Source organism: Talpa occidentalis, unplaced genomic scaffold (assembly GCF_014898055.3).
Source record: "Talpa occidentalis isolate TD23 unplaced genomic scaffold, MPIMG_talOcc4v2.1 talOcc4.3, whole genome shotgun sequence".
NCBI classification, from domain to species: domain Eukaryota; kingdom Metazoa; phylum Chordata; class Mammalia; order Eulipotyphla; family Talpidae; genus Talpa; species Talpa occidentalis.
The window spans coordinates 128,187,024-128,208,253 of record NW_023603184.1 but is presented as its reverse complement, the minus strand read 5'-3'; the positions used below and the strand labels follow the sequence as shown (position 1 = coordinate 128,208,253).

Here is a 21,230-nt window from a genome sequence, read left to right as displayed (position 1 = left end):
GAGGAAGGCTAGGGTAATTGATATCTTAGGCTTCTTTTAGCCATGGCCTTCAGTCTTGGAAATTGCTTGAATGTATTACAATCCTAGCCTTAATTTGTGGTTTTGGCTCTCAGAAAACTCCAGCAATAGCCTCAGGTCTTTTAGTTTTAGTGAGATTAATAGAGCCAGCATAAAGCAGATGTACCCGCTGGTCAGGAGGTAGCAGGAAGAGGACAGAGGCTTGAACTTCAAAAGTGAGAGAAAGTACAAAGAGCAGAAGCCTTCCTATGCTGAGTGTTAAATTCAGCAGTGCATGTCACTCTGTGCTAACAGCCATGTAAGGCTGACAAGAGATTGGGGGGGAAAAACACTTGATCCTCTTTGGTAAAGGCATCAACAACAGATGATCACACTACCCCATTTTTCAAACTACTACCCGTAAGTAGTTTTGGAACATAGAGAAATTAATTCAAAGAACTAATTCAGCATAGTGTCCAAAAAAGTCAATTCTGAGGCCTCCCCGGTGGCGCAGCGGTTGAGCGCTGGGTTGCAAAGCTGCCTGCAGCTTCTGCAACGCCGGTTCGATCCCTGGCTGCTCCCGGACCACCGGAGGAGGGTCCCACATGGCGTGCAGACCTCTCCTGCCACCCACTGCTCCCCTCAGCAGTGTACTTCGATCCTTCTGCCTGCTCTGCTCCCCGCTCTGGCTCAGTGAATTCTCTCACCCTCCCGTGCTTCTGACTGTACCCAGTGCTTGCATAAATAAATAAATAAATCTTTACCAAAAAAAGTCAAGTCTAACCCTAGGGTAATGCTGGAAAAAGTAGCCAGTACAGGTGGTTCATCAAAAATACTTTGTTATTCTACACATTTCATGTAAAAGTGAACGTTGTTCTGGTTACACATATTCAATAATTTCCAAAGCATTGTGAAAACTTCCCAAGGCCAAGCGAGCATGGCTGACTAGTGTCGTTTTCTTCATGAAGAAACCACATGGTCATTTAACTTTATTCCACTAAGGTTAGTTGAACAGTGGTGAGTGCAAGTGTTATCAACCAATGAAGTGCTTTTACCCATTCAACACCCAGACTTACCTGGAACTGATGTTTTTGTTGTTGGGTTTGGAGAGCGGGTCCAGAGCTTCCCTTTCACCAGCATCAGTGAGTTTTCAGGTGAGTTTGTCCACGACACAGAGCTGTTAATTATACAGCAAAAGGGCAGGTTTATTATAAAAGGGAGAGAAGAATAAAGGACACTTGCATAGACACAGTGGGCAGGAAGAGCTGCCCTGAAAGGGACAGGTTTGCTGAGAGGCCTGCATGGTTGCAGGCGGGCGGCCTTGAGGAGCGCAGCCTCTGCTGAGGAAGGTCAGTGAGGACCTGTACCTGGCATGGTACAGGTCACAGGCAGGCAGGAAGGCTGCTGCCCTGCAGAGGGAGAGTTGGTGTAAGGGAGCACCTGCATAGGTACAGGTGGGCAGAAGGACTGCTGCTCCTGGTCAGTGCAGAGATTGTACTGATAAAGCCTTCTCTTTGGGAGGGGCTCACTCCTTCACAGTGGTTTGTTTGTTGTTGACTTTGAATACACTATATAGAATTTGAAAGGGGTCCTCCCTGGTGGCGCAAGGGGATAAGCACTGCGCTATGAAGCAATCCGCACCCTTTATAGCATGAGTTTGATCCCCAGCCTGCCAGAGAGAAACCCACATGGTGCAGCAGACCTCTCCTGTCTCGCCCGCTGCTCCCCTCAGTGGTGTATTTCATCAGTCTGCCTGTTCTGTTCCCCACTCTGTGTCTGGTGAATCCTCTCACCCCCTGCATCTCTGGCCTGTACCCCAGTTCTTTATGTATAAATAAGTAAATCTTTTTTTTTTTTTTAAAGAATTTGAAAGGGGCCAGATTTCTATAATGGTCTCCATCTATATATCTTCACCTTCAGGTCTGAGCTCCAGACACCCCCTACAGCAGTCTGATACCTGCTTGGGTCTCTGCTTCATGATTTAGGCATTGGTGCCTAGAGGTCTTAATTCCTATAGCTGTGTCAATGGCTATGCTAATCCCTTCTATCCCCACCTCCAGCTCTTGGCATTGTGTGGGCCAGGTTTCTGGTCTTGTGGCACCTCCTTTCCAGTTTTTCTATTCTTATTCTCCATCATTCCCATACATGAATTCAAGCAACAAAGGCTTTTATCTGTTGGAGTTGGATAAAGGAGTTCATTCTCTGAAGGCCTTATCCCTGAACTGAGGAAGGGGAAGGGGCCACGTTAAAGAATCGAATTTAAAGAGTCGGCATCAGCAAGATTCAGAGAAATAGGCAGGGGAGAAGGAACAGCAGGAACAGCATTCATTCACTCATTCACAACACTTTTTCTTCCAAGGTTGGTCCTGACCAGATAGCTCTGTCACGGTGCTGGTAAGCGTGCTTTTTTACTATGGTCTACAGGTTGTGGCTTAACCCTCATCTTCTTCCACCTCCATCTTTGTCTCAGCCAGTCTTGCCTGGCTTTCTACGTTTTGTCTACAAAAATTTAAGCAGAGCAAGGACAAGGAGCTTCTAGTTTAAAAAAAGAAGAAGAAGAAGAAGAAGAAGAAGGGCAAGGAAGAACAGAACAAGAAAAGGAATATCTGAGTACTGGGGGAAGATACACATTAGTGTGTGTGAATTCAAAACCAAGCCTCCTTCCTTGGTGGTCTAGGGTAATAGTTAAAATAACAGACTGTTCCTTCAGAGTTTTTCCCTGAGTTTAAAACTACCTCTAGTACTTAATAAAGAGCTGTGTAACTTTTTGCAAGTTGCTTATTCTCTTAAGTTCACTTTCTTCACCTGTAAAAGGAGAAGAATAACAATACTTGACCTTAAAGAACTCCAAAGGGGACTCACTGTACCAACACTTGGCCCTGCCTGCTCACCACTGACAGGGTGTTTCTCCACTCCAATTGGCAGATACCGCTGTCTGAAGTGCCTCAACTTTGACATCTGCCAGATCTGTTTCTTAACTGGTCTTCACAGCGAGTCCCACCGGGAGTCTCATCCAGTGATTGAGCACCATGTCCAGGTACGACTTACGGCGAAGCACCAGATGACACATGAATCAGATCAGTACAAACTACAGCAGTTTAAAAACTTTCCCTCTGGTAAAACTAGAGCATCTGCTCCTTCCCTGCATTACAACATTTAAGACAAGGAAGTGGTAACCTTGACAACTATTTCTTCATATGTTACAGGACAGGGAGAGGGGCACCCCAGAATCCCCAAACCTGCCCACTCTAAATAGGTTCTGCCACCTGCTGCATCAAGACAAAACATACTCTAGTGCATAAGACTTTTAATGGAAAGGAACATTAATATAATTAGTGTGCAATACAGAAAAGACAGAGAATAAAGTTTGCAAATCAAGCATCCAAAGTTACCCACCCCCTCGTGGGTAAATGTCCAGCCAAATAGGCTTGGCCCAAAGCAGGGCCTCTGGGGCCTAAAACCTTGCAAGTCTAAAGCATCTCCTGGCGGGGACCCATAGAAAGGGTCAGAAATAGCCAGGCAAGTCTGAAAGGAAAAGAGCAAAATCAAGATAAAAGCTGCCATTGTTAACCTCCCCTCAGGTCTCTCACCCACATCTGTTTCAACCAGTTCAAGGCCAGGAAGCAAGTACAGCTTCTTCACATGTCTTTGCTCCATGTGCCTCTCCAGGCCTTTTTCTTTCTCTCCGTCCTGCTTCCTTCCTTCCCCAGTCTCCTCTTCTTCTCTTCCCTGCTCAGCTCCACCCTCTCTTGGGTGGGACAGGGAACCTCCCCTTTTCTGGGGACCACCCTGTTACACATATAAATATGCTTTCTTCACATCATAGGATTTTATAAAAACCTTTTGGGGGCAAGAAAAAGAGTCCAATCTGAAGCCATCAGTCCTGTATTGTGTGCTGGAAAATATCTGTGAAGATGAAGAGGGGAGGCTTTGGAAGTTGGTACAGGTTAAAAAGAAAAGGTTCTGGTTTGGAAAAACAATGAAACCAAACATCTAGTGATGAGTATGTTTGATAGAAATTTCTATTCTTAACATATCTTTGCCTGAATCCTCAACTTCAAGCATTTTTTTCTTTAGGAAAAATGAAAGAGTAAGATTACTCTCTCACTTTAGATTGGAAGAGTGTAAAACCAAGAGTTCACAGATGCTTTTCAAAAAAAAAAATTTTTATTTTTATTGATGTAACATTGTATAGTAACATTATATAAGATCCAGGCAATTATCCCTGAGAAGTAACGAATATCTGTAACCGGGTGGTCCCCAGGGAAAGGGGAGGTTCCAGGTTCCCTGCCCCACCCAAGGGAGGGTGGAGCTGAGCAGGGAGGAGGAGAAGCTGGAGAAGAGACTGGGAAAGGAAGGAAGCAGGATGGAGAACAATGAGGAAGCCTGGAGGATGCACATGGAGCAGAGAGACATGTGGAGCAGCTGCACTTGCTTCTTGGTCCTGGACTGGTTGACACAGATGTGGGTGAGAGAGCCATGATGAGGTTAACAATGGCAGCTTTGATTCTGATTTTGCTCTTTTCCTTCCAGACATTCTGGGCCCCTTCTGCCCTTTTGCTATGTATTGGTCCCCAACAGGAGGTGCCTTAGACTTGTAGCAGGCTTTCAGGCCTCAGTGGCCCTGCTTTGGGTCACGCCTGTTCGGCTGGGCATTTACCCATGAGGGGGTGGGCAGCAACTTCAGGTGTTTGATTTGGAAACTTTATTCTTCCCTTTTCTGCATTGCACACTAATTGTATTAAAGTTCATTTCCATTAAAAGTTTTATATGTTTTTGTCTTGATGCAACAGATGGCAGAACCTATTTAGCATGGGCAGGTTTGGGGGTTCTGGGGTGCCCCTCTCCCTGCCGCATAACATACATACTACATTAACTTCACTGCCAAACATCTGATTCTATCCACCATCATACCATAGTCCCCTTTATCCCAATTTCCCACCCACCTTTCCCCTTCCCTTCTGGTAACCGCTAACTGGCCTTATAGTCCAAAAATTTGTTTTATTTAGTTCATTAGTTTGTTTCCTCTATATTCGACCCCTGATTGAAATCATAGGATGTTTAGCTTTCTCAGTCTGGCTTATTTCCAAAATTTTTAAGAAAATAATACTCAACAAGAGAATTCAGTTCTTTGTAAGAAGAAATAAAAATAGGAAAGTAAATTTTAATCAAAAACATCTTAATTTTCCCAGAAAGAACTCCTTTTCATCATCGAGGACTATGAATCAGTCTCTCGGCGCAGGCATCACTCCCAGATAACAATAGGGAAGGATGTTGATTAATTAACCTTACCCAGGACAGTTTCCCCTCATGAATGGCCCATAAAGATCAAGTGCCTAGGCCTTGCCAAATAATTTCCCAGGAGCATTACTTGACTAAACTTTATTAACCCACATCCTCAGGTGTATTGGCTTATGCTCTTCCTGATTTTTTAAATCCTGGCGAGAAATAGGGTGGACTGGTGTTACACTGGCACCATGTGGTCACTATGTTATTGCACTTTAGAGTCTTAAGTGCTGAAAAACTTAATACAAGGTCTCATTCCTCCTTTATTCCTTAGGGCAGATTTACTTCATGGGAGCTTGATGGGTGGACCTCCAGTGGCCTGTGGGTCTCTGAAATGTTATTTTGAGTTACATGTATGCTAGGGTTGTTTTTTCCAGAAACCCACTGGTGGTCATCCCATTCTTACAGGAATCCACACACTGTGTTTTGCACACACTTAGTTCTCTTTCATCCCCGCCTTTCCAGCTTCAGAATTTCACATCACTAGACTGTTCTACAGAAGAGGAGCTACTGCAGGAGTTGGGGGGGACTGATGTGGAAATTATGACAGGTGCATGTGTATAGAGAGTGAAAAGTAAGTAGTAAGGTTATTAGATGATTTCTCTAAGGACATTAAAGTAAGTGAAGTAATCCCAAAGACTTTCTTGGGGGCCAGTCCTCCAAGATCAATGTGCTTACACTGATCTGACCCTTTTTAATGCTCCGTTCCAGCAGATGTCAGCAAAGGAGCACACGAAACAGCTCCTCAGGACCCTCAGAAACAACCTGCTCCAAGGACGCTATAGGAGGAGAGAAGCTGCAAGAAGAAACTTTCGGCTGCCAGACCCAGTGAATCCAAAGGGCGTGGTTATTAACCCCACACCTGCTGGGTGAGTGCCCATGAGTGGTGTCCCGCAGGGAATAGCACTGGGATAGCAGTGGGCCCGGGCAGGGGCAGCAGCTTACACTAGGCTGAAGCGCCTGAAGAGGCTGAGGGTGCAGGAGGGGAGGGGTTAGCTGCTTTCCCCTCTAGAAACAACCTTCATTTTGAAGTAGAACTGGAGGCAAAAATATCTTTAAATAATTGACGCATCCAGTAATTTAAAGCTATTCCTACTAAAGGCATGGGGAAGACACAAGTTTTTTAATGTTATAGAGTGTTTGAATAACTTTGGTCTATTTGCTTACATTTGTTCTTTTTTTAAAAAGGAAAAGAAACTCACTGTTCCATCACTCATAGATATGCAGGAATTATTTTTCTTCTTTCCACCTATGTGCAAAGAAGGACATATACCATGTCATTAGTTTCCAAGATTTAATGTTTAATGACCTCACTCTCTTCCTTATAAGCAAATGCCACAAGTCACAAGCAATCCCTTATCAATGAACATTTGGTTATTTTCTAATTTTGCCTCTCACCCTACAAATTCTGAAGTCAATATTCCTACATATGTGCATTCCTATATTTTCAACATTTTATTAAGATAAATGCACTCAAAGCCACTGGATCAAAAGTTGTGGACCTTGTTATTCTTCAAAATTCTGAATGCTAAATTGTGCTCTCCCCTACTGGTATATGACGTCACTCATCATAACTGATCACTACCTTATAGATGACTTTAAAAAGTGCTTGTGACCTTATTTTTCTAATAAATAGTTTTTCATAATATAAAATTTCAGAAGATAAAGTAAAAAGGTATTGTTTCCTTGGGATTGTGTTCATCACACTTCGGGGGGAAAAAAATAGAATTATTCATTTACTCCCATTTTCCCGTCTGGGAATATAATAGGAAATGAGTTTAAATTGAACTGACATTACATTACATTTTTTGAAATTCTTTAATATTTTCTCAGATATCCACCAGCATATTTTCATCTCCATCCCAGATTTTATTTCTATGGTCAATTTGTGACTTCACAATTTGTTGTAATTGAATCGAGTTTTATAGGTCTCTAGTGGGAAGAGTGCATATTGACTTTACATTCATATGCCATTCATTATTCCCATTTCACATTTCCCTAGCAGATTTTTATCAACATAACCTTTAAGTTAGAGAATTTGGATATCATCTTGATGTGTATCACTTAATATAGTTTAAATTTAAAAATAAAAACAAAGATACATTTGTTTTCTTCAAGTCAGTTATTTCACCTTTTCCTAGCAGCATAACAATAAAATATTTCAGTCATCTGAATGTATTGAGTGCTTGACATCTTGTCTAAATTCCTACATTCTCACAGTTGCAATGTGAAGATCCATATGCTTATTTGCATTTCTTCTGGCCACTGAAGACATACTGATCTGTTTTTTGTTTTGTTTTGTTTTTTTTTGTGATACCCTCACTGGTGGCCAGGGATCGAACTGGTACTGCAGAGGCTGCGGGCAACCCAGCGCTCAACCACTGCGCCACCAGGGGAAGCCTGACATACTGATCTTTTAAAAAACACAGATATGACAGTATTCCTCACTTGCCCATCTCCCCCAAACTCCCTTGCCTTAAATCCCCCTATTATTTTCCTATTGTCTTAAAACTAAAAGCTAAATTGCAAAATGACTTAGAGAAGTCCTGCACACCTGAGTCACCTGGGTAGCCCCTCAAGTCTCATTTCCCCCACATTCTGTGCATCACTCCTGATGCCCCCTCCACCTATCTGACTAAGCCAGAAATTCCCCTCTTAAGACCCAAACCTTTACAGTCTGTATACCCCAGACCACCACCTCCCTCCATGGCCTGATGCCTCAGTTCCTAAAGACACACAGTAAGTCTCTCTCAGATGTCATCTCGTCCTTGGAGCCTTCCCTGACCACCTAGTAATGCGTCAGCCCTGACCTCTCTGACACTTTGTCATTTTTCTTCAAAGCACTTTGTCAGCATCTCACTATACTATTCTATATTATTTTATGTGACATTTGTTTTGCTGTAATGTAAGCTCCATGAGGGGAGGAACCTTTTTATTCTTTCCATTTGTATTCCCAGTGTCTATAAAATTATCTGCATACAATAAATGCTCAATAAATGTTGACTGGCTAGCTGGCATAAAAATAATGTGAATGGATGCATGATAAAGGGATGAATGGGTGGATGAGGTAGATCATGAGCTATTTTAGAATGGAGCATCATATGAAGAAGGTAGTGAAGTTTGAGCCTAAAAGAGCAGAGAGACACAGAAACCTTGTCCTCAGCCAGCTGTGTGTGTGGCCTTGTGGTGTATGGCCTTGGGGAAGTCACTTCATGATTCTGTGATTCAGATTCTTTACCTGACAATAGGGAAAACCAGTCTCTCCCACTCCCAGAGAAGTATTTGTGGAGATAAGATGAGGAAAGGTAGTAAGGAGCACTGCACAAAGATAAAGATCTTTTTAAATGCCTATATGTTATATTCTGTCCCTCAGAGTATAATATGATTGCTCCCCAAAGTGAATTTCTTATGTAATAATTTTCAGTTTAGCCAAGATATCGATGAGCTCAGAAATTCTGATTTGTGGCTGATCTAGGAGAAATGAATATGGAATATTAACATTTTACAATATGATAATAGGTAAAAATAATATATATATATATCCTTGATAGCTATTAAGTTGGCACTAGTACTATCTTTTATGAGATTAATGATTACTGCCAGGTGGTAATCATGAATTTATGCATTGGTTCAGCAAGCATTCTATACGGTAATAAACCTCCTGTCTTTTAATGAAAATTCACTTACTTTACATATAACAGTTTATTCTGAGAAATAGTTTTATTTTAAAACAAAAATTAATACAAATCATATACATATCCCTATATTTATTGCAAATTTATTTGAAATAGCCAAGATATGGAAACGACCTAAGTGTCCCTTAATGGATGAGTAGAAAAAGTAGATGTGGTATGTGTATGTCATCTAGACATGAATTACAGTGCTGCTGAGCATGAGTCAAGGTTAATGAATCAACAGTATTTATTTTAAAGGATGTCTTTGAGGAGCCTCCCTGGAGGCGCAAGAGGTTAAGACACAGCACTTTGAAGCTATCCACAGCCACTGCAGCACAAGTTCAATCCCCGACCAGGGAGCAACCCACATGGCGCAGCAGACCTCTCCTGACTTGCCCACTGCTCCCCTCAGAAGAGTATTTCAATCTGCCTGTTCTGTTCCCCACTGTCTCTGGTGAATCCTCTGATCCCCTACATCTCTGACCTATACTCCAGTTCTTATATGAATAAATAAATAAATCTTTTTTTAAAAAAAAGATATCTTTGAGGGGGCCTCCCTGGTGGCGCAGGGTAAGTCAAGTCTCAATGCTATCAAGCTAATGCCAGCCACTGCAGCATGAGTTTGATCCCCACATGGCACAGCATACCTGTCCTGTCTCGCCTACTGCTCCCCTCAGCAGTATATTCCAGTAGAACCGCCTGTTCTGCTCCCCACTCTGTCTCTGGTGAGTCCTCTCACCTCCTGCACCTTTGGCCTACACCCCAGTTCTTGTATGCATAAATAAATCTTAAAAAAAAAGTCTTTGAACAAGAACACACAAAGTAATTTTGATTAGAAAAATGAAAACTACAGAGAATGATATATCATTATTTATTAGAATGACAGTTTTTTTTTTTTTTTTAATAAATTTTATTGTTATATTCCCCATACAATTGCAGCCCCCCCATTCTGACCCCAATCCCTCCCCTCCCACCCCCGCCCCCCTAAAAGTGTCTCTGGTTCATAGTTTTTTGTTGATTTTGATTTTCACTTTCTTATAGTTATTCATTTTCCTGGTCCCTTATTTAAGTTTTCTAGATTCCTGCTATGAGTGAGACCATCCGGTATTTTTCTTTTTCTTTTTGGCTTATTTCGCTGAGCATGATCCCTTCCAGCGCCATCCATGTTGCTGCAAATTGCATGTGTTTATCTTTTTTGAATGCTGAGTAATATTCCATGGTATATATGTACCACATCTTCTTGATCCAGTCATCTATTTTTGGGCATTTGGGTTGTTTCCAAAGCTTAGCTATTGTAAACAGTGCTGCTATAAACATAGGGGTGCAGGTGTTCTTTGGAATGGATGTTTCTGTGTCCTTTGGGTAAATACCTAGGAGTGGAATTGCTGGATCATATGGAAGTTCTATGTTTAGTAGGTCCAGAAATCTCCATACAGCTTTCCACAGTGGTTGGACCAGTTTGCACTCCCACCAACAGTGCAGAAGAGTTCCTTTTTCTCCACACCCTCGCCAACATTTGTTGTTGCTAGTTTTTTTAATATGTGCCAGAATGACAGTTTTTTTAATTGAGATAACTTTAGTTAACTTTAGCTTACAACATAGGTTTCGGGTGTACAGTTTCTCACATCAGCAATGTATCCACATCCACTTCCAAATTTTCTGTCATCATCCACCACCAGCTAATCAGTCCCCTCTACCCTGTCCTTCCCCTGCCCCCACTCCCTGGTATACACTATCATGTTGTCAGAATCAAAGAGTTTGTTTTGTTCATTTGATTTTTATCTCTGTATTCCACAAATGAGTGAAAGCATCTGGCATATATCCTTTTCCTATTGACTTATTTCAAAGTTCCCTCAAGTTTCATTCATGTTATCCCAAATGGCAAGATTTCAACATTCTAATGTCTGCATAGTATTCCATTGTGTACCTATACCTCATATTTATCAGAATGTCCAAGATCAAATGAATGACAATGTCTACATGCTTTTCAGAAAATAATCTGAAAAGTATTCATCCAATAAATACTTAGTTCATACTCTCCCAGGCTCTTGGGGTATGAGTGAACAAAAGAGACAAAAATTTCTGCCCTTATGGAGCGTTCATTCTAGTGGAGGGACTGGACAGTGCAAATAGGTATATAAGTGAGCTATGTAGTATATTAGAAATTTTACACTCAAAATTTTTTTTTAAAAAGAAAGGAAGGATAAGGAGATCAAGCGATGAGGGAGAATTGGTAGCAATTTTAAATAAGGTAGTCAGAGTGGCTCTCAATGCAAGGTAGCACTTGAACTTAGCCTTAAGGAGGTGAGAGTAAATCATACAGGTACCTGAGAAAAGTAAGCTGCAAGTTGAGGAGAGACAGCCTCTTCACAGCCCGGGTGTAGCTGGCAGGTCCGGAGAGCAGTGAGGATGCTGGGGCAGCTAACTGTAGCAAAGGCTGGACTGCCGAGAACAGCTTAGCAGGCAAACTGGTGATAGTAATTGGAGGGGAGTAATACTCAGTAACACCAATATTTTCCTAAATTTCTTCTAATGTTTCTATTTTGAATTTTTAATTTAAATGTTCAATCCATTTGAAGTTTATTCTAGCAAGGGTATAGATTTGCCTTCTCTCCCATGGGTAACCAATTATGTGATCTCTTCCCTCACAGAATTAAAATGACATCTTGGTCACATACTAGGTTTCTTCACATACTTGGGTCAATTAATAGAATTTAATTCTCATCCTCATATCTTTGTGTCTTTTCCTATATCTGTACTAAGCTTTATGGTTATGATGGTACTATAGTAAAATATAAAGTTATTTTTATTTGAAATGAGAGAAGTTTCAGTTAGAGCAGTTTAATGGGGGAAGGTCAGTTTTGTTTGGGACTTGTTAGGATTGACATATCTCTTAGACATCCACATAGAGGTGTCAAGTAGGCAGAGGGTTGGTCATGTCTGCAATTTGGAGAAAGTATATTGGAAATAAATATTCAGGATTTGTTGAAATATATGAGTTTTAAAGCCAAAAGATTATATTAAATCATCAAAGAGAGAGTACAATAATTAGACAGGAAGACCCAGTCTGAGCACTATGATGCCCCACTTTACAAACGAGAAGAAAACCCAGCAAGGAAGACCCAGAAAGAGTAAGAATAAAGCAAGAGAAAAGTTAAGAAAATGAGGGATCCTTGAAGATGTGTTTCACAGAGGAAGGCGTGCTCTACTGTGTCCAATGCTGCCTCTAGTTCCAGTAAGAATTTTTATTTATTTTATAGTAAGTGACCTTAAAAATCACCTGGTCTACCCCTCACTGCTCTTCTTAAAAATTTTAGTGTTGTTGAATGTGAAACCTCGGGGGTGGGGAGTGGCAGTCCTTCAACTAGTTCATGGTAAATTTAGGCCCAACATCCAATTCCTGTTCTGCTACATTAATTATCCTTGTGATAACTGACCTGGGGATTTAGCAATGAGGAAACCATTGATGACCTCAAGGAAAGCCTTGTAGGACAATGGCAGTAAGAAAAAAAAGTCAGACTAAAGGCAGTATAAGAGGAAAAGGGAGCTGAGGAATCAAAAGCACCAAGTAAGAAAATTCTTTCCAGCATTTTTTGCTGTAGAGGAAGCAAAGACAGTGTCAGTGGTAATAATGAAGTTAAGAGAATGTCTTGTTATGATGGGGAAAATAACAGCAAAACAAATATTTGTATATGGAAAGGTATGAAACAACCCTAAGATATGAAAATTATCTCTGATAGGGCTAGGATATGACAAAAAAGTTATGGGTTACCCTGTTTTTCTACCTCCAAAATGCCTACCACTTAAACACATATTTAAGTATATCCCAGAGTAATGGCTTCTTCCCTTCTGCTCTCATTGTGTTCTGTAGATATAATCCCATTATGTCAGGAAGGACCATCTTTCTGTTTGTTAGATATGAACTCTGTAAGCAGGGTGTTCTCTGCTTTAAAAAAATTTTTTTTTTCTCTGCAGTAATCCAAGATGGCAGGATGTTAAAATAGTTTTTGAATAGAGGAATAAAAACTATAAAAATGGAATAAATCTGACCTTAACCTGCTTTGTTCCAGTCTGTGTTCTTTCGGATATGACATAATTGACACCTGCAATTAGAATCCCTAGTAGCTGACCCGGGACAAGATGACCTGGAGAATTTTCTGCAGTTGTTCCTGAATTTCTTTTGCATTCTCATTTTTAGATTGTGAAGAAGTGGGGGAGTGTAATTTTCATTTTTATCATTGGCAGTTTGGCTCTATAGCTAAAGAATAGTTGGGGGAAAAGCACAGGAATAAATGCTGGGTGTCTTTATTGCTATTTTTTATATTGAACTAAATATCTGATTTAACATTTTCTAAAAAGAATTTCTTCAGTGTCACATTTTATAGTTATAAATTATTAGAGCTTCTTATAAGATTCCATTTTATAGCAGGCTCTCCATTCAACACAATAGCTCTAATGTACCAATGTATGTAAGTCTAACTGGGCCAGAAGCCATGGACGCCTCCAAAGAAATAGCTCAAAGGAAACCTCAGGCTCAACAGGTCAAAGACAGCAGCTCACACCATCAGGTGAGTCCAAAAGGGAAATTGTTAATATACAATTAATCTAGACAATTTTGTAATGGTGCAGTGTGATTCAGGACAGAGCTACTCTGCTCTTTGCTTCCAATAAAAGAAGAAAACCCATTTGCACGAGACAGACATTTTTTCACTTTTAATATTTATTTGTTCCAGAGGAAGAAATTTAAAAGAAGCTTTGCTGTTTGGTTGGTTCTCCTCTTTATTTTACTTTTACTTTTCTTTTTCTCCTATCTCCTTATCATTTCTGAAATTGCTCGGTTTATCTTATGTCTGTACCACATTTCATTATTTAATTAAAAAATTTTAATTGAACAAATTAAGTCTTGAATCCATTTACCTTATAAAAGGTTAAAATATTACAGAAAGTCATTTGTAACCATGATTCTCAGTCTGAGACAGTCCTTACCAGATTATCAGTCTCCTCATTTAGGATGTTAATTTTGGGGGTTACATTTTTGCTCTTCTATATGTGCACATGTTCCACTCACCCTCCACCAAATGGTCTGTGCCAATACCTCATCTCCTTCCCTCCTCTATTCCCTCCTCCTTCCCCCTGTTCCTTTGGTAAATATATATTCTTTCGCTGAGTTCAAAATTTATTCCTACTGTATTTTGCCTGTGTATTTTTTGGTTTCTTCCACAGATGAATGGAACCATCTCATATCTGTCTTTCACTTTTTGACTTAGGTCAAGATCCATCTGTTTTGGCCCAAATGCCACTATTTCATCTTTTTTCAAAGCTGAGTGTCTATTCCACAATTTCTGTATCCATGCATTTGTTGAGGGGCACTTATGTTTGTTGGTGATATGTTTGGGGTACATTTCTGCTGATCCTTTTTATTTTCTGTACATTTTTAAATACATGTATGTGTGTGTATATGTGTGTCCAAAGAGGGCACCCACATGGGTACTAGCTATTAAACATAAGAAACCTAAGAACCTCGCACACATATGCACACGGAGGCATGGACAGCTTTGCTCACTGTGATATTACTTAGAAAACAGAAAATCATTGAACAGCCTAATGTCTTTCAATTAAGAATGACTAAATAAGTAAACCTTGGTATCTATTTCATGGTTCATGTAGGATAACCTGACTGGCTCTCAATTACAGAAACGTGTGTACCATTTGATTACATTGCTGTTAAAAATATAAAGTTCACTGATTCAAAGACTGAGTGTGGCACAAGGAAGCCATGTATTTGAATGGAGAGGGAGGCAGGCATAGACTCATAGGGTTGGCAAGGATATGCACCCATAGTGGGACTTTGAGTCTATAACTCCATTTCTTCTGTCCTTCCCACTTCTTCTTTAAGGTTCTTTCTAGAGAAGAATGATCCCAAGATGTCCAGGCCCTTTTCAGATCATTTGCAGGGAAGAGAGGAAGCTGTGGTGTACAGTGGCACTGCTTACAAATCTAGAAATCCAACCTTCCATGCAGATGTGTGGGAGCCTGGGGCTGGTGCAAGGTGCCTCAGGGGTCTGGGCCAAGCTGGATCAGGCTGGGATTTGTACTTGGGTTGCAGCTCAGGGAGCAGAATGTGAGAAGTTTTGCTGGGAAAATCCTAAATGGAAATTACTAACTCAAAAAGACTTGAATTCCAAGGGAAATGATGTGCTGTAGGAAGCAATGGGAGACAGGAAAACTTCAGTAGAAGGTGAGAAGTAGAAATGAAATGAGCAAAGAGGAAGAAAGTGACCTGACTATATTTTATGATGATTTTGGGGAAGGAAAAGTGCCAACTTGGGCAAAAGACTATTGTAACTTGCTTTTAAAAGCTAGAATTTTTTTTTTAATGTTTTCCTCTCTTTAAAGACAACTGTTGTGTAAAGACAACTATTGTGAGCATATGAACATCTACATCAGTGTGTGTGGACATAAATTTAAGCACTGGTCAATTTTTGAAATAGACTAGATTGTAAAAACACCATTGTTGTGTTCTTATGAGCTATTTTTAGGAATGTGGGTTTAATTCAAACTAAAAATTATGTTATTTTCTCTGTTTCTTGCTTCTCTAGACTGTAGTTAGTATTAGGAATGAACTGTGGAGGACTCGCGAATCCATTACTGCTCTCCATAAGGAAAGAAGGTAGGAACTACCTATCTTCCAACAGCAGAGACAAATCAGTAGCATTTCCCTTTGCTTTTATAGGAAATTTTTCTACAGATTTCATCATGCTCTTTTATTTTAATTTGGAAGACATTACTTAACAGAGAAATCCTATACCCAAAGTAAAAGCTTTGACTATTGGAGTAGTTACTTTTAAAGAATCACTTTCTCCAACAGCACCCAACTTTCTACTAGCTTTGTTAGCTTGGTTGAAAACTGACTCCCATCTTATTGTTGTGTTTCAAGGGACTGATCATTCCTTGAGATCTTGTCTCTAGTTGTCATTCCATTAGAAGACAGAACTCCTAGGTCGTCACTAAGAATTTGCCTCAAAGAGAGGCTTTTGCTTTCAGGAACAATGCTTGGCATCTAGTAGATACTCAACAAACTAATGGCTATATAATGTAAAATATATCTTATCATATATAAACATATGTATGTGAATGTATGAAAGACAGGAGCATTTTTTAAAGAATCTATAACTCATGAAAAGAAACTTAATGACACTTTTAAAGTAATTTAATAATCTAAATATTAAAAGCTTAATAATAAAATATTAAATCTAATCAATATTTGAATTTAATATTAATTGTTGATTGTTAATCAATTATTAAATATTATTAATTATTAACAAAATATTAAAGTTTCATGGTATAAGAAAAAGAAAGTAGAAACAAAGGTAAGGAAAGCAGTTTAGTAATAAAAAGACAATTAAATTTTAATATAGAAGCAAAAAACTTTGAAACTTAATCCTTTAAAACTTCTTAAAATAATTATCTCAAACTAATTGTTTAAAACTTATTTCATTTAGAGCCTTCCCGGTGGCACAGCGGTTGAGCGCTGGGTTGCGAAGCTGCCCGCAGCCTCTGCAGCGCCGGTTCAATCCCCAGCTGCTCCCCGGTCACTGGAGGAGGGTCCCACATGGCGTGCAGACCTCTCCTGCCACCCGCTGCTCCCCTCAGCAGTGTACTTCAGTCCTTCTGCCTGCTCTGCTCCCCGCTCTGGCTCTGGTGAATTCTCTCACCCTCCCGTGCTTCTGACTCTACCCAGTGCTTATATAAATAAATAAATAAATCTTTTAAAAAATAAATAAATAAAAATTTAAAAAGTAAAAAAAAAAAAATTCTTAAAAAAAAACTTATTCCATTTATATAATTTTGCTAAAATTCTAGTTACTGGGTTGACATTTGCCCTTCTATGCTATTCACATCAATCTTCTTTGCAGGCTCCTTAGAAAGCAGTTAAACCAATTCAAAGACAAATTACAAGCCATATATGCCTCCCAAGAAGAAAGAAGTTACAGATTTGAAACAAAGATTCATGAACTCACAACCAGCCAAGACAGTCTGTGGAATAAACTACAGCAGATGGGACAGCACCTTCAGGTATAAAATGTGGGACACATTGTGTTCTGCGCCCCCTGACCTTGGATCTTCTGGCTAAGGGAGGCCTGTGTAGCAGCTCCCTTTGGCCATCTCCTTCCCCTTCCCTCTTGACTCAGCACCCTGACCGATCCCCACCCCCACCCCTGACTTGGCATCCACCACACTGTCTCCTGCAGACTGTGGTACCAATAATAGTACTGGTACCATTTGGAAAAAACAGATGTGGTGCAAAGTGGCTCTTGACAGTATTGATTCTTAAATCTTTTGGTCTCAGCATACCTTTTGCATTCTTAAAATTTTTTGAAGATTCCGAAGAGATTTTGTGGGTATTTTTCTATCACTATTTACCATAACCAGAATTAAGCTTGGCAGTAGTCTTAAAATATTCTTACTTTGGAAACTGGGTAGCACAAACCCAGGTAGCAGAATAAATTATGTCCCACTGGAGTCTTGGTTTAAGGAGGTTTTAAAGGAAAATAGGTGGAGAAAGGAGAGGAAGAATCTGGCATTGGTTATAGATTACGGCTCTTAGTCAAAATGACCTTGGTTTCTATGGAGAGAAGAAAAAAAATTATCTAGAGTTGTTAGAGAAAGCCATGTATAGCTGGAAACTGATTCATTCCAGTCAGTAGTTTTCTTTTATTAAAAATTCAGTAAGATGAAATCTCAGACACAAGATGGAATCAGTTCAAAATTTTACATTTTGCTTAAAAGCTCAGCTGTTACAATCATATCACAATTGTTAGCAATTATTTTCCTCATAACAAGAAGTTCATTTTTGAGAAAATGTTTGCCAAGGACCCAAGTCACAGTAATATAGTCTGTCATTTTTTTTTTTTTTTGCATAGAAGAACTGGGGTGTAGGCCGGAGGTGCAGGGTGGGGGCAGGTGGGGGGAGGGGGAGGGGTGAGAGGATTGAGCAGACAGCGTGGGGAGCAGAGCAGGCAGATTTACTGAAACACACTGCTGAGGAAGAGCAGTGAGTGAGGCAGGAGAGGTCTGCTGCGCCATGCGGGTTAGCTCCTTGGCTGGGAATCCAACTCAGGCCACAGCAGTGATAGTGCTGAGAACTAACCCCTCAGCTCCCAGGGAGGCCCTGTCTGTCATTCTTTCATACAAGAAACAACCTTTGCATTTTAGTAGGCATCAGAAGTATTTTATGTACACTTCCCATTTAATCACGTGATATTAAAAAGATATGTTATTAAGAAAATACTTTTTGCTACACCATCAAAGATGGTGACACCACTTTGATTTGTTCAAAGGCACCAACTGCCTTAGCTTTACTTACTCTTGATTTTGCACAGTCAGTATAGATGTCAACACAATGAACAGGCAAATAACATTTAAGAATCATTAGGAGAATAATTTTGACCATATGGACTTTTAAAGGGGTTTCAGGGAAAACTAGTCTGTGGACCACATTGAAAATGTTTTCAGAAATTCTTTATCATATTTTTAGAAACTACAATTTCTCTTATCCCTTGTGATTATTTCCCATGATATTTTAGACTCTGAGCTGTTCTAACTTTCTAGACAGTTTTAAGTTGACATTGAATTAACAGCATAGGGTTAAATCAATGATATATTTAAAGAAGAGAAGGAAAATCTTATTCAAATTTCCTATTGGGGCCTCCCTATTGGCACAAGGGGTTAAGCACAGCACTATGAAGCAATCCGTGGCCTCTGCAGCATGAGTTTAATCTCCAGCCTGCCAGGGAGCAACCCACATGACGCAGCAGGCTGCTCCCCTCAGCAGTATTTCAGTCAATCTGCCTGTTCTGTTCCCCACTCTGTCTCTGGTGAATCCTCTCACCCTCCCCACCTCCCACCGCTCCTCTGGCCTGTACCCTAGCTCTTGTATGCATAAATAAATAAATCATTTAAAAAAAAAAAAACAAATTTCCTATTGAATAACAAACTCCAGAAATCTGTTTGTAAAATTAAGCTTACCAAAAGGGGAGAAAAAGTGAAGAAAACGTGTGAAGGGTGGGGCCTCCCTGGTGGTGCAAGGGGTTAAGATGCAACCTATGAAGCCATCTGCAGCCACTGCAGCATGAGTTCCATCCCTGGCCAGGGAGCTACCCACATGGTGCAGCAGACCTCTCCTGTCTCCCCCTGCTGCTCCCCTTAGCAGTGTATTTAAGTCATTCTGCCTGTTCTGCTCTCCACTCTGTCTCTGGTGAATCCTCTCACCCTCCCACACCTATGGTCTGTACCCCAGTTCTTGTATGCATAAATAAATAAATCTTTGGGGAAAAAAAGTATGAAGGGTGACCAATGGACTAGTGTGGAGGACTGTGGAAGCCTTGTGGTGGGTGTGTTGTGGTGACACATGTCTGAGAAAGTGTGACCCTAGACCTCTGAATCACTTCTGTGTTGTAAACCAATATTACCTCAGAAGAAGGAAAGAAGGGAGGGAGGGAGGGAGGGAAGGAATTTTCTATTGGAATACTGAAATTTAATGCATATATGAAAAACAATGATAGATGTTAATTTGCTTATAAATTAAGTTTTCTTTGCACAGGCAATGTTACAGCCATTCCATCCTTCACCTTCTTCCTGTCTAAATATGATTTCCAAGAGTGACCATGGAAAAAGTGAAAGATTTTATAGAGAAGGAGATTCTTCCCAGATCAAGAATGCCACTGGAAATGGCTCAAAGTGGGAACCTCTTCCTAATCACACCATGATTGACAAAAGTCATCGAAAACAAACAAATGCAGAACTCGCTCTACCAAAGTCTGAATCATCAGAGATCATTTTGCAATTGATGTCAAAGCCCAACACAACCTGGGCACAAAGCCCAACACAGAAGACCTGGAAGGCAATGTTAAGTTCCCTACCCAATTCTCAGGAAGTTCTGCCACAGGACACCTCGCAGATTGCTGCTGCTGAAATGAGCAGTCCTCATATAACAACTGCAGAAAGAAAAGAAGCAATTGACATCCACCAGAGAGAGGATGAGCCTGAGAAAGAGGAACTACAAGAATTGTTGTCTAGACTTATGGATGCCTTCACTCTAGAAATGCCATCAGGTAATATTTTCACAATTAATGGAAATAATGATGGTTATGGATCCAGACTGCCTTTAAAAATTCTTGATTTTATACCATTTTCCAAGAGCCACAATTCATCTAGTGAACAACAGAGTTGTGAATCTTTAGGGCATCTGTAGTGTCTCTGAACTTTATGTCTAGTTGTTGTGCCAAGCAGGCACAGGGCAGGTTCTCTATGGATTTGGGCCCATGAACAAAGGAGAGTTCCAGAGCCCTCCGTGGATTTTTCGGGCTTTCATGATCTCTCAGGGAACCAGGTACACAGACACACCAGGCAAGGGAGGCTGGGAAGCAGGCAGGCAACCGAGCTTCCCAACCTCCCCCCTCCATGAATCTTTACACTTTTTCTCCAGCCTTTCTGGCATTCTCTCGTGGTCTCACCTCCTCTGTAGTCGCGCGTACTCTTCTCGCCATCCTCCTGCAGCTGTCTTCTGTCCCTGAGTGATGCTGCCCTTATATCGTGGCTCTTACATCTCTAGGCTGGTGTATCTATGGGCTCAGGTGTAAACAATTAAGCATGCGTGCCCACCCATGCTCCAGGTGTCCACAATCAGGCATGCGTGCCCTGAGCCCATGCTCCCAAGCGCCTTCTGCAGCAGAGGCTAGTGGCACAAAAAACCTGATCAATCCATTTACCCTACACTAATATTCCCTAATTCATAGGGCTATTGTAAGCATTGAATATGATAAACCTTACGAGATTTCTTCAATTGAACTTAAGAAAGCTGTTGATTTCTAAAATGTTGAATAGGGTCAGTCCTCACTAATGAAAAAGGCTGTATTGCACATTTTAGATTTCTCCTACTCGAAGTTTACTGCCTATATTTGGAAGACAACATCCCAACACTGTGTGCAGCTCAGCATCTATATATCTAAAATATCATTTTTAATTGAATTTACATTGGTTTACAACACTGTGTGTGATTCAGAGATATAGGATCACACTTGCTCAGAGGTTGTTACCATACCAAACCCACCACCATAGCACCCATAGTCTTCCACCAGTGTCTGGTTTTGTTACCAGGATAATACTGGAAGCATAAAATGTGTGTGAAAGCGTTTTATCCTTTCTCAACTTGTTGAGTTTGAGAAAGACGGGTATTTGTTTGTCTTTGAAGGTTTGATAGAACTCACTAGT

At 40.5% G+C, this 21,230-nt stretch overlaps 1 protein-coding gene across 1 annotated transcript in view; it reads left to right on the top strand.

Moving 5' to 3' along the window:
• Positions 1-21,230, top strand: part of DYTN (dystrotelin) — a 48,376-nt gene that overhangs the window by 23,892 nt on the left and 3,254 nt on the right. Inside the window, exons 10-15 of the mRNA XM_037523922.2 lie at positions 2,923-3,034; positions 5,998-6,152; positions 13,384-13,525; positions 15,557-15,627; positions 16,874-17,033; positions 19,561-20,071. Of these exons, the coding sequence (XP_037379819.1) occupies positions 2,923-3,034; positions 5,998-6,152; positions 13,384-13,525; positions 15,557-15,627; positions 16,874-17,033; positions 19,561-20,071 (1,151 nt within the window). The remainder of the gene's footprint in view (positions 1-2,922; positions 3,035-5,997; positions 6,153-13,383; positions 13,526-15,556; positions 15,628-16,873; positions 17,034-19,560; positions 20,072-21,230) is intronic.